The 14,122-nt window shown below is 26.1% G+C and overlaps 1 protein-coding gene and 2 long non-coding RNA genes across 3 annotated transcripts; 1 reads left to right on the top strand and 2 right to left on the bottom strand.

The window, feature by feature from the left end:
* Window positions 1-215: 215 nt before the first annotated feature.
* Window positions 216-5,663, bottom strand: LOC147656402 (uncharacterized). Its single transcript, XR_015294500.1, has 3 exons — window positions 5,434-5,663; window positions 754-1,413; window positions 216-654 (listed from the first exon to the last, which is right to left on the bottom strand). It is a non-coding gene; the product is annotated as an uncharacterized LOC147656402 (long non-coding RNA).
* On the top strand, window positions 5,559-13,572 carry LOC100869798 (choline transporter-like protein 1). The gene is made up of 15 exons (XM_086915374.1): window positions 5,559-5,672; window positions 5,823-5,974; window positions 8,675-8,740; window positions 9,191-9,284; window positions 9,573-9,636; window positions 9,714-9,822; window positions 9,976-10,084; window positions 10,515-10,634; window positions 11,597-11,722; window positions 11,785-11,891; window positions 12,320-12,576; window positions 12,677-12,843; window positions 12,913-13,005; window positions 13,206-13,298; window positions 13,390-13,572. The coding sequence occupies exons 1-15, from the start codon at window positions 5,577-5,579 to the stop codon at window positions 13,450-13,452; spliced, it is 1,716 nt and encodes a 571-aa protein (XP_086771500.1). The 5' UTR covers window positions 5,559-5,576; the 3' UTR covers window positions 13,453-13,572.
* On the bottom strand, window positions 6,725-8,066 carry LOC147656403 (uncharacterized). Its single transcript, XR_015294501.1, has 2 exons — window positions 7,785-8,066; window positions 6,725-7,071 (listed from the first exon to the last, which is right to left on the bottom strand). It is a non-coding gene; the product is annotated as an uncharacterized LOC147656403 (long non-coding RNA).
* Window positions 13,573-14,122: the final 550 nt, after the last annotated feature.

Below are 14,122 nucleotides of genomic sequence, written 5' to 3' on the forward strand. Positions count from 1 at the left end.
TTTTTCTAAGAGGAAATTTTTTAAATTTTTTCACTTTTTTACAAAGAAATACAATTCAATAAGGAAATTATACTTACTTTATATGAACTTCGTACTTACCTTTTACGTATTTATCTTGCTCTGTTTTCAGGAGTTCTTTTTTAATAATTTACTTAAATCTAAAGGAGGGAATGTAGGGTTAGGAGTAAATATTTTTTAAAATAGGACGCATTTAATTATTGAAAAATAACGTTTATTGAATATAATTTTCAATTAATGTTACATATTTTCTAATTAACAATTGATTTAGTTACATTATTTGTATTTATATATACGTTTCAAAGTATTCACTCTCATTCTTTATAATCTTTTTCCATCTGGTGGTAAATTACAAATTCCATCCCTGAAATATGACGGCTGTTTGCTGTGTTATGAAATCATCAGTACAGTTTCAGATATTTTTTCCTTTCGAGTTATTTCCCCGAAAATTGGTATTGCAGACTTCAAAAAAGATGATAATCTAATACGGGATCAGGTCTAAAGAGTATGTCGTATGTGGCAGGAGTTCCCATTGCAACGCATAAGTTGTCTCCTTTTGCAATGTGTGGCCGAGCATTATCATGCTGCAAAATTACGTCTTATTCCTTGTCCACTAAATGGCCATTTCTGCTCTAGCTAGAAATCATATAAATTTATTAATTAATTTTGATAATATTTGGTAATTATTGTCCTTCTAGATAGAAATAGTTATAAATGATTTTTTAGAAATCTTACCATATAGACAGTAAAATTTTTTTGCAATGCTTCGGTTTTGCCACTGAAGTCGACAGTTCCCCAGGATTAACTCATGATTTCCATCATTTGGATTGTCATATAAGATCCATTTTTCATCGCCAGTAATAATTTTGTGAAGAAAATTTTTCCTTTTATGTCATGAAAGCGAGGCAACAGAAATCTTGAGTCTGTTTTTTTTATTCATTTCGCTTAATTCATCGTCTTAAGAATCCATCGTCTTGACTTCTGAATCCAATTGTTTTAGTCGAATAGATATTGCTTGTCTGATGACTCCCAATCTTTCTGCCAATTCTTATTGCGTCTGAATCGAATTTTCGTTGAGCAATTCCTCTAACTCACTATCATCAAACTTTCTTAATAAACATCCTTTCTGATTTTAAAAATTATTTATATTTTGCATTTTAAAACATTTATTTCAACATCAATCAGATATTTGTTTGACTTTTCGCAATCAATAAATTCTAATGCATGCTTTATGTATAATATTTTATGTATAATATTTTAACAAATTATTGACCGATCATGAATATATATATTCTTGTTTGCACAAACATCATTTTACGTAATTATGAAAATAGAAAATTGTTATAACATTGTTATTACATTATTATATCATTATTAATTATGTTGGATTGTGCTCTGAAAATTATATAGAAATTATATTAAAATATATTCATATACATATATCGTATTTTATATATAAATATTTTATATATAAATATTCAATTAAAAGTATGTTGAAAATTTTTCTGGAACAATAAATAATAATATTCTGAAATAATGAAATTAAAAAAAAAGCTATATATTGTTTTAATTAAATATAATACAATATTTTAAATTTAACATCTTTAAATTAAAGTGTAGATGAAATTTTATTCAACGAGATTTCATGATTGATTTCATGATTGATTTGATCAAAATTTTTTATTAATACAATATTTTATCATTGAAAGAATTAAACGAATAAAGTAATTTGAAAAAGAAACAAAACATATCTATTTAAAAGGAACCAAAATTCTATAAAAACACCGATATTTCGATCTCTTGTTAAAAAAATTATTCAATTTATCTTATACATTTGAAAAAAATCATGAAATTTCAATACAATAATTGATACAACCAGCTACACAACGAATTTTTCAACAAATTAATAAAAAGAATTCTTTCACCAAATTTAATCTGAACATTTGATATGTAACCTATTATAAAACCACAAATAGCGTGAATTTTGCACCTTTCTTAATTTATAGCGATTAGAGATAGAATTAATTTTAATATGTACTCAGAAATATTATAATTAGCATTCCAATATAAAAATTATACTTTGTGAGATTCTATTATTACTCATAATTCATGTCAATTATTTTCTCTGTTTAAAAAATATTTTTAAAAATCAAATCTCTAATATAATTTTTAAATCCTAAAAGATAAAATTACAAATTGTAGATATTATACAAATTATATAATTATACTTTGTTAAAACACACTAAAATAAATTTAAAAAAATAATTTTTTATAATAATTGACCAATTTCCTTTTATCACTATATTCATAATATTCTACTACTTACTAAATCATTTGTTAATAACAATTATTATTTCTTAAATTTTTAAAGAGACGTTTTTCATAAGACACTCAATCTTTTTTTTATTATTTAAGAAAAAATTTTTATTTGTAATACGATAGAATTTGTTAAAATAAATTCACGTCCCGTTACATGAAGTCATCCAGTATAATGAAAATTATAAATTAAGTAAATCACATATAGCGAGATTTTTAGAAATTAGGTCAACGCAAATTACAAGTTAGATAATTCCTACCAGAGCTTTTTGCTTTTAACAAAAGCATAAATTTTTTTCAAAATTAAACAATCCTTTAATGAAACGTAAAAGCTTAATCAACTCAAAAAGAAAATCGAAAAATAGTAACAAGGAAAAGTTAAATAAGTCAAAAAAAAAAAAAAAATGATTGTTTAAATTTGAACTAATGTTTTAGCGAAATTGTAAAAATTTATAATATTTCTACGAAAAGGAAATATAATCCTATATAATATACATTGATTATGTAATTAAAATAGAATTAACACTTTTTACTTTTTACCATGAATAAAAATACTCTAAAATCGAAAACAATTTTGGAATAAATCAAAAGAACGAAGAAATATATATATTAAATGAACAATTAATTTACAAAAAAACTAAGATAAAATTTATTTTCTCTAATTTTTAAAAAGGAAAAATATTTTTTCAATTTTTAACTGTAACTATTTTTATTATTTAAAAATACATGTTATTTTTTGTGAGAATTAATATTATAAAATATTTGTATAAAAGAGATATTGCTGTAAATATAGAATATATCTCACAAAGAATTATTCTAGAAAAGAAATACAAAATGATCGATTTCTTCTCCATCAACTTATCAAATGAACATAGTCAATATTTAATAACACGATATAAGCAACAGAATAATATTATTTATTACCTAAAAATTTATTTAACGTATTATTAAATACACGCCATCGAAATCGAAATTCAATTCGAAGAAAAATCAAAGTTATAAAGAATATAATATTTTCCAAAGAACACTGCAATAAGAATATAATCAATATCACATCCTCCAACGAAAAATTAACCCTAACAATATGTTCCCTTATTAAATTTGCATTTGCAATCGGAAATCAGCACCATAGATCAACGTAAACAACAAAATTCTCATTCGAATGTGAAGACGGATCCACGTTGCGCCCCGTCAGGATCACAATTAACGGCGAGAACGAGGCGTAAATAAGAAATGTTGACGGTGTGGCATAGGAGGAATATCTCATCAGATGATGTTATCAATGGGATGTAATGGCGCACCTTTAATAAGACGGCCCAAGAGTGTAAGAGGGCGGGATTTAATTACGGACGGCACGCTAATGCAAGGTCAACGTCGAACAGTCTAATTAATTTAGGGGTGGTGGCTGCACGATCGTTCGACTTGTAACAGGGTTACTCCCTCTGTTACTCCCGTTGTGCCGTTGAAACGGCGCGGATTCTCGCTGAAAGCGTTTAACCACGCTCGATTTCACCGAGCTGAAAATTTACCGGAATGCTGACCGCGGCCAATAGATTCCACGCTTTCGATCGTTACGGGGAAAGACGTTCTCGTTCGATTGATCGATCCCACACTTTTTCCCTCTGTTCTCTGATTTTTGGATGGAAACTTTTGTGTATGTCCGAGGGGGAGGAGGAGAAAAAAGGGATTTATATGTAAAAACGTTGAATTTAACTGTGAAATGGATGATTTTTGAATGTAATGAAACATTTTTTTTTGGGATTGTAGGATGATGGAAAACTTGTTTGGATTTGGAATTGTTTGGTGATAAGACCATGAAGAATATGAGAAAAATGAGAATGGAATGTAAAATGTTAAATTTAATATTATATGAAATGATAATAATAGAAGATTTTTGAATATTTGTTTTAGAGATATGAGATATACATATAAAAATGTTAAATTCAATTTTGGAATGGATGATATTTTTTTAAATATGTATAATGAGATATTTTTATAGGATATGATAAAAAGAAAATTCTTTAAAATTGTTTGATGTAAAGCAATTTAGATATTCCAATCTATCTATTATATAAAACTATTCAAAAATAATTTGATTTTTGTATTCTATCTCTTATTTTCTATTTCAAAAAGAATGCTATTTCAAATAATTAAAATATATATGTAATATATAATAATAAATAGTAAACCACGAATATGCAATAAATTAATTATTTTGTTGATTATAATACAATTTCTAATGTATTTCGATGTAATGATATATATAATAATTCTATTTATATTATTATATGATAAATTATTATTATATTGTTAAATATCTGTTATATTCATATATATTTGAAAATATATACATAATTATTAAATGAAAGCGTGCTATGCGTTTAAGAATTAAAATTATAAAATAAATTTTTATTTCATTATTATTCATTTTTATTTCATTCATTAGAAAATCAAATTTAACCTATTTTCAACTTTTTTGTAATTCATAAATTCTTTTCAATTTAATCATATCTCTAAATTTAAAAATATTTTAAATTTAATAAAAATGCACGTATTATTTTTTTAATTATGAAATTTTTGTAAAATTAAACAATTTCTTTTGATGAGATAAAAATTTCATCAATTCGAAAAGAGAAGCGGAATATAGACAGTAACAAGATTAGATAAGCGAATATTTTCATCCCTGATTCTTGGATTATCAATCAATTCATCTATTTAAAAATCATCTATTTTCGATAATTCACCGTTGATCGATTTAATGTGAAAAATTAAAGAAGAAAACGAAGAATTTTTAATGATATTTTTAAAAGATTATTTTAATTAAATTTTAACGAAAACAAGCTATTTTTCTATATTAAACTTGAATTAAAATTAAACAATTCTTCAATAAAACATATTCTTGAATAATTCTTATTATTAAATTAATAAAAATTATTATTATTGTAATTGAACGTTTTCACGTCTCGTTTTTATATCCACAAAAATTCATCTAATATATATTAAATTTCCACATATATTTATATGATATAAAAAAAATATAACTCACCATTTAAACATTTCATATATAACCTGAAATGAAACTGGAAAACTTACACTCACCTGGAATTTGATTTACCTGTTTGCCAACAGATATTACAACTTTTTACCTGGGAGGGGGGAAAAAAGTGAAGCTTGACACGATTTTCGGTAAAACAGTCACGATCCTCGTATGCTTTCCGTTTCAGACACCGGAAAACGAAGGGATGTCGTCAAGGCACTCGGACCAGATTTTCGTCACCGATCGATCCTGCACTGATATCCTCACTTTGATCATTCTAATCGGTCTGATCATCGGTTTCGTACGTTTCCTATTTATATACTATTTATATATATATGAGTGTGTATGTGTGTATCCTCTATTCTCTTCTCTTTCTCTTAAATTTCCACACGATCGAAACACACGATACAATACCGGTGGAAAATGCACACAACGTTTTCTTGTTGCACAGGGTTTCCTGTTGAGCATCGTTGTTCAGAAAGGAGACGTTTATCGCATTATAAATGGCTACGATGACTGCGGGAATGTTTGTGGCCGTGTCACTCCGCTTCATCCCGAATTCCAATGCCCGGATGGTAAGAATGGTGACAACACGAAGAATCCGTAAGTATTACAAGTTATAACCCCTGTTCGATGATCGATATATACGTGTGTGTGACGCGAAGTGTGATGTGAATGAGGGGGTAAAGGAGGGGAAAAAAAAAAAAAGGAAGGAAAGAAGGAAATATAACATTATTGGATTTGTTCTTTTGGAAACAGTGTTACGGCGACGTGTCGTCACTAGTGCGGCTAACTTCATCAGGTGTCAAGGGATCCACTGATACCCGGGGATAATGAAGTTAGCCGCAATGGCGAAACGTCGGCACGCTTTCTATAAAATGGCTTACAGCCTGGAGCTTCGATGATACAAGTATACAGGGTGTTTCGTTTATCTGGAATTTTGTTGTTTGAAACAAGGATACCTTAATTAAAATAACTGTTATCTATATTTCAAAATATAAGTGAAAACTATATATAGTTTATCTTGTTTGAAACATCCCCTATTGGTTTGAAGAAACTGTATAATAGAGTTTAAAGAATGCATAGAACTTAAAATATTTCAATATAAATTGAAAAGTAAAAAAATGTCTTACTTTAATTAAAAGAAGACAGAAAGAGACATGACGATATATTTTTTAATTTAAAAGAAACTTAATACAATTATTTATTTCATTAATTAAGAATTTTCTTGTATTCGATTCGTCCTAACATTTTACTTTAAGAGAAAAAAAGAACTTACTTAAATTTATGGGAATAAATATCTATAAAATTTAAATTTTTATTTAAAATGAAAAACACAGAAAAATCATAAAATATGCTATTTCTTAATCTTATTTAAAACTCATTACGATTTTCTATGAATCATTTAAGATTCTTTGAAAGTTTATCGTGTATACATGCTTGAGATTTATTCTTTATAATAATAATGATAAATAATATGTAAATGATTTTAATAAATTTAAAAAATGACATTATTGTATGAATTATAATACTTTTCGTTTAAATATCGAAGAATCCATATGAATGAAACACCGGTTATGCATGTATGCTATCACACTGCAAGAGTCTCATATTTTCGATAAAGACATTAATGGTTGGATCCGTTCACTATTCAAAAGAGGATGTAGAAAACTTGATCAAATTTGGAATTTTTCCAGCATCTAAAATTTTAATATGACATTTTTCAGGAATAAATTACAAGAAATTATAAAAATAGAAAAGCAAACAATATTTATTAATAATGTAGATATTGATTATATTTTTTATTAATTTTTAATAGAATGAAAATATTTTCATGGTATAAAAATTAAGATTTGAATTTTATTATTCATGTATTTATTCGAAATTTTAATAATTTAAAAAGAAATTGTCAATTGTATTACTCTTTCTTTTTTTCATTTAACAGATACGTGAAATACTATTTTTTAAAATATTTTTGAAATATTTATAAATTATATCATTCTTTTTACAACATTTTCATATTTTCTTTAAATAATTACACTTTTATTTTTCTTCTTGTTTTAATTAAATTATGATTTATGAAGTCTTTCTTTTTCAAAATAAAATAAATAATGTCTATCTAAATTATATACTCCAAATAATAGAATATTAAAATAAACCACTCATAATTCTTTCACTTTAAATAATTATTTTATATTTTATATTAATTCTCAACACAAACTTTGATCGCTGAAACGACAGAAAACGAACTTTTTTATCCTATTAGTTTATTATAGAAACTTTAAACTTTAAACTTTCAACCTGTTTCTAATAAAAAAAAAAAAAAAATTACACAATAAAAATCTACAATTATTTTTCCATTCATAGAAAACACATTCTTACACGACAATCGAAATTAATATCAACTACTCACCACTGATTTCCAATCCATTCTATCCTCATAAACATTAACGATAATATCTATAGTACCAACAACAATCTATCGAAATATCCGCGCATACCATTGCCTGGTGGATACATTCGCGATATCCAAACCTTTACGTAGAGAGCCATCGTTCCCAAAGGATTAATAATTCGTCGGCGCATTAACATCGAACTTCATAACCCCGACAACAATGCCGGATTCAATATTCCATGTCGACGGCCAAATGAATGAAACAAGTTCACGACAATAGGATCCGCTAACGATATTAATAATTCCTCGGCCGCGAGGTGTCGCGATGGTGTTTCGAGCACGCAAATATGTGAAATTATAGACATGCATGCCACGATTAGTGATGGAATCAGATTCAATAAATAAATCTCTTTTAAATCTAAAACAAAACGTAATGCAAAAAATTCATAAGAAATTTATTGAAATATTACTAATTAATACAGATAGCAATGTATTTCTGAGATATATCCTTTAATGATTTAATTTTAAAAAAAAAGCCAAGACAAATACAATATCAGTCGAGACTTGTTTATTAAGTTATAAGCAATTAACGTTTTATTTTATCTTAGTTCATATAAAAATAAAGATTTATTCTATTTCATTTCCTTTTCTTTAAAATACGTATAAAAAATTCAATCTATTCTGTCCAATCCTTTTTCACCCATAGTTCACTCATTCATTATTTGTAAAATCTCAACGGAGAACTTAGCCGTCTGAAATAATGTGGTTAATTAGCGTGAACATTGCATATAAATTCGATACAGGATAGAAAATACATACCGAATGGTGACTTTCCAATTTCCAGAGACACTTTTCGCTGTGGTCGTTCGTTAACACCCGTTTGCTCATTCATTATTCATTTCCCACAGGTACTTGCAGATCACCATGGATGGAAGCGGTGTGAAACGCAAGTGCACAAACAATTGCACCGATCAGTTAGTATTTCATGATTTATATGTAGTGAAATGTGAAGGAATATTGAGAAAAGTTGTCTAAAAACGACCTCGTTTTGTCAAAGTTTTATTAAATTCTTTTTTTATACAGAAACTAATCCTTTCTTTATTCTTTTGTTTAAAACGTCCTTTTTAAATAATTTTTTATTTCCGTTAATTCCAAAGAATTCAATCATTTAAATCTATAATATGCATTAAATGTATCTATATATATATTCGTGTTAGTAATCTTCAGATTTGAAGAAATAAAACTTTTTGTTAAATTATGGATATTTATGCAAATTTATATTTTTTGTTAACTAAACTATATACTATATTGAAATGAAAATGAATAGTAATATTGAAAAAAAAAAAAATTGAGATTCGATCAATATTCCTCCATTTTTTTTTAATAAAATTATTTTTACATGATTCTTATTTCTTATATTTTAGACATATAGTGTTCCTGAACCGTTGTGTGTCTAAGGATATATCTGAAACAATCACTTCTCTGATTAATAAACTCGGTTTGGATAATTTTTACAAGGTTTGTACATTTCTTATTTGAACAAAATTAAAAATTAATTTTACATCATCAATTATTAATTAAACCTTCATTTCTTTAACATGGAATAAAAAACGAATAAACGAATTATTTAAACTTCCAATGGGAAAATCAATATAAGAAATGTAATCTGTGTGTTAGATAAATTAAAGAACTTACGTAAACTTAATAAGAACAATTTAATTCCAAAAAACTTTATCAAACTTCATTATCTCTTAGCCCTAAATTAATTTTCTGAAATATTTTCACAAAAACAAATTCACTTTTCAGGAGGCTTGCAGAGATCTTACTGTCGCTTGGAGGGAGATTGTTTACTTATTGTTGATCGCTTTAGGTATAAGTTTCATTTTTTCTTAATTCTTATTAAAATTTCTTTTTCAAGAAATTCATTTTTCTTAAATTCTTCTTCAGGCATTTCAGTGGCTATTTTGGTCGCCTTCCGTTATTTAGTACAATGGGTTGTTTATATGGTCTTAATCGGTGTTATTCTAGTTTGCATCGGTGGTTCAACGTATCTCTGGTAAGATTTATTTACTTTTAATTTATTTTTTAGATTTATTTAAAAATAGATAGAGTACATGACTATCAATTCGTTATTTCTGATGAAGAAAATTCATGATTGAGAATTGTGTTGTAACCGATGGATTTTGAATGAAAAATGTTGTTTGCACAGGTTAGCGTGGTATGCAGAAAAAAAAGCGGTAGAAGCACACAAAATAGTAGAAGAAGACTCGAGTGAACAGTCTTACTTCATTTATGCAATCACGTTGACTGTTATTACGGTAGGAAATATTGTTACTTTAATTATAAATTTTATTTTTGCTTCACTTATAATTATTTTAAAATGTGTTGAAATATTATTCAAAAAAGATATATTAAAAATTGCATTTTTTATTAAATTTTTATTAATTTTAAAATTCCAATTAGTAAATTTACTAAATTTAGATAAATATCATCTTTTCTTTTTTTCTCAATCTTTGAAGATTTATATAACACATAACATTTTGTCCATGATGACCAAAAAGATACCTTTGAGATACCTGTACATTAAAAAATATTTTTTCATATAAATTTAAAATATTATTTTGAAAAAATTAATGATCATTATTTAAGATTTTATTAAAAATAAATTTAAAAATCTTACCTTTCATCCATAATTTTTAAAACTTAAATAATACAATATCGATCTAATTGATTTGATATAATTTACAGGTCATCACACTTTTGATCGTTTTGGTGATGAGAAAAAGAATCGCTCTCGTAATGCAACTGTTCCGTGAAGCAGGAAAAGCTGTTTACGCAATGCCGGTCCTCCTTCTCCAGCCTATATACGTAAATATTTGATAAGACTAATACATACTGAGGCGAGGCAACATTTTTGTCCACTTGACGCATTTCTCTGATAAACTCATAACACATCGACGAATCCAAAGCTGTTATAAGATTTTTTTCTCTTCTTCGTACATGTGAAATATATTTGAATTTCTTATTTTTATATACTGTATTTTCTTATCTTTATTTTATCTTACGTGTACGATTTTATTGCCATTCCATGTTATGGAAACTGGTACTTCATATTTCTGTCAATTTTTATTTCATTCTTTTCTTCTTTGAATCCTCGTGACATGTGGCAAAGAAATAGAATATTTCTTGGCGTTGTAATCGAATATTATTAGAAAAATAGTTTAAGGAATCTTGGGAGATATCAAATTCTAATACTAAAAATAAAAATTCGGTCAAACATTGAATCTTTTATTCTTTTATCGTTGTTATAATATTTCTTTCATAACATACTATGTATATTATATAACGTACTATAATTATTTTTTATAGTATTATAGTTATTATAAAATAGACAATTATTTTGCTATAAAATATTCCCAAAGAGAAATAATATATAGAAAATCGCATAAATTCAAAATAGTGGCATATTCAAATTAATCATTTATATAGGTTATTAAAGCGATATGCGATTTTTCATGTAACAAAAGTTATTAATCAAAATTTATCTGAGTCAAGTAAAATAATAAATATTTTAAAAATGTATGGAGAAAATACAATTTATTAGTAGAAACTGTCCACTCTACATTAATATATTTCTCTTTCATAACAAGAATTTCTTCAATAACAAAAACATTATAATATAAAGAAAAGTATTACCTTTCTGAATTTTATTTTCAATTTAGTGGAAAAATGATTTTGAATCATTTTTATTGATATCATTTTTTTTTTTTGAATCTTCTAGAATTAATTAACTCAAAAGAATATTTAAAATATATAAAATTACTTTTCAGACTTATCTCTTGATCGGTATTACTGTATGTGCCTGGATTTACTGCATGCTTTGGATAGAAAGCGCAGGAAATATTTATAAGAACAAGAAGGATCACATCCATTTCCGGAAAGATAGCATTGTGATTGTAAGTGATTATGAATTAAAATTTTATAAAAACAGAAATAATAGAAAGCTAATATTTTCCAGGCAAGTAGATGGTACAATATCTTTTTCTTCTTCGTCACCTGTGAATTCCTTCTAGGTTGCCAGCATATGGTTGTTGCCCTCGCTGTTGCACGTTGGTTCTTCACCAGGTGACACAATGATCGATATTATGGTTCACACGTGAACTATTCTCTATCTGATTATACAATTTGTCTTTGACTATATATAAACAGACTTCATATTTCACATTAAGATTTTTATAGTGAAATTAAATTATAAGGAATAAATAATTAAATAATTTTGAAAATTATATTGAAAACGATTTTATCAAATTTTAATCAATCATCATTTTGATGAAAATTCTTAGACTTAAGTCTTTCTTAATTTAAATTGTTCATTGTAATAGTTTTAATAAGAGATTTAATGTCTGATAAATAAAAATTATTACGATAATAAGTTTGAGAAAAAAATAAGAAAGGAAAATGTGATTTCGTAAATTTCCTCGATAGAAACTAATTCTAATCATGGATAAATCGTATATCTCATTAAATTATAAACAAAAAATTTGTTTGAACAGAGACAAGAACCATCTCTCTCTGCCAGTCGCTCGTGGTTTTTGCTATCTCACACGATATCACTTGGGCACGGTCGCATTTGGTGCACTGATTATTGGTATAGTTCGATTGATAAGAGCTGTTATTTTATTCGTACAAAATCGTCTGAAACATTACGATAATGATCTCGTACGAGTAATATTATGGTGCTGCCATTGTTGTTTCTGGCTTTTCGAATGCGTTTTAAAGTTTCTCACTAGGAACGCTTATATCGAAACAGGTATTGTACATAAAATTTAATAATACTTTTTTTTTCTTAATAAATATTTAATAAATTTTCCTAAATCTTATTGGTATATTTTATTAATTTTTTTTTTCAGCAATATACGGATGTAATTTTTGTAGGGGAGGTAAAAAGGCTTTCCAAGCCTTGTCCAGCAATATATTAAGAGTTGCAGCTATTAATAGTGTTGGAGATTTTGTCCTGTTTTTAGGAAAAGTGTTGGTAGTTACGTTAACAGTTGTTTCAGGAATTTATTTAATTCAGGTATATCGATGTTTATTCATAATCTTTTATTTTATTAAACTAGATTTGTTAATTTTATTTTGTGTTTAGAAGAAAGAAGGACTCCATTATCCATGGATACCAATTGCATTGGCTGGAGTTTTTGCTTTCATAGTGGCGCATTGCTTTATTTCCATCTATGAGGTAATTTTTTAAATAAAATAAAATAATAATATTGTAAAATATAGCCTAATATGATTTGAAATCAAAATTCAAAAGGCAGATTTGAGAATTTTCTTTATCTTTAATTCTCTCGAAGAAATAATTTTAATTTTAATTTTAATTATATAAAACTATGTATAATTGTGAAATTTACTTATTTATTTATTTTTTTTTTTCTATAGATGATCATAGATACAATATTCATTTGTTTCTGCGAAGATTGCGAGAAGAATGATGGCATCAATAGGCCTTACTTTATGAGCCGAGGATTGATGGTGATTAATTTCTATTTTTAATTTGAATTTTTTTTTTGTATTATATTATATTTTTATTCGCAATTTTCATTTCTACCTATTTTTATTTTAGGAATTTGTTGAAAATAGCAAAAAAGCACTCCAATACGCGAACCATCATGCTGCTGAGTCGTAAAGATTCGATTGCTCTTCAAAAGCTTATTAAACATTTGAGAAATGCAAGGATCTTCAGATTTACTGTGGCATAAAACACACGAAAATGTCTGGCGAATGAACGTCAATTACTTACACTAAATCTTGAACGTTTCTTTCAGCCACAGGCATCAGTGAATTTTCCAAAAATAAACCAAAGTGTTTTTCACTTCTATTTTTAATTACAAGTACAGTATTATGGGAAAGAACGATATATAATCTTTGTTATATATCTGTTCAAAATTAATATTAACACATATAAAGAAACTTGTTATATAAGTATAAAAATGAATAATAATATAAATAAATTGTTAATATTTTCCTATTCTAAAATATAAAATATGTGAGGCTACATATTTAGAAGCAAGAATAAGCATATTACTGTCATCAGAAGTTATTTCATTTATAAACATTTCTTACTAAATGTAAAAATATTTATATGAATTAATCATTGATTACATGACAATGAAAAAAAAAATTATATATATGGCTGTTAAATAATTTTAAAATGAAATATTATATATTTATAAATATATTTAAATATAATATTGTGAGGGAAAACTTTGAATAGGCTAAGAATCGATTTTAAATAAAACTATAAGTATAGAGAAAGAAGAAGTCTTTAACTTAACTGCAATTTCCACGTAATACTG

The sequence above is a fragment of the Apis florea genome, unplaced genomic scaffold, assembly GCF_048593485.1.
Source record: "Apis florea isolate Af1SG1 unplaced genomic scaffold, ASM4859348v1 contig_3773_pilon, whole genome shotgun sequence".
Classification (NCBI taxonomy): domain Eukaryota; kingdom Metazoa; phylum Arthropoda; class Insecta; order Hymenoptera; family Apidae; genus Apis; species Apis florea.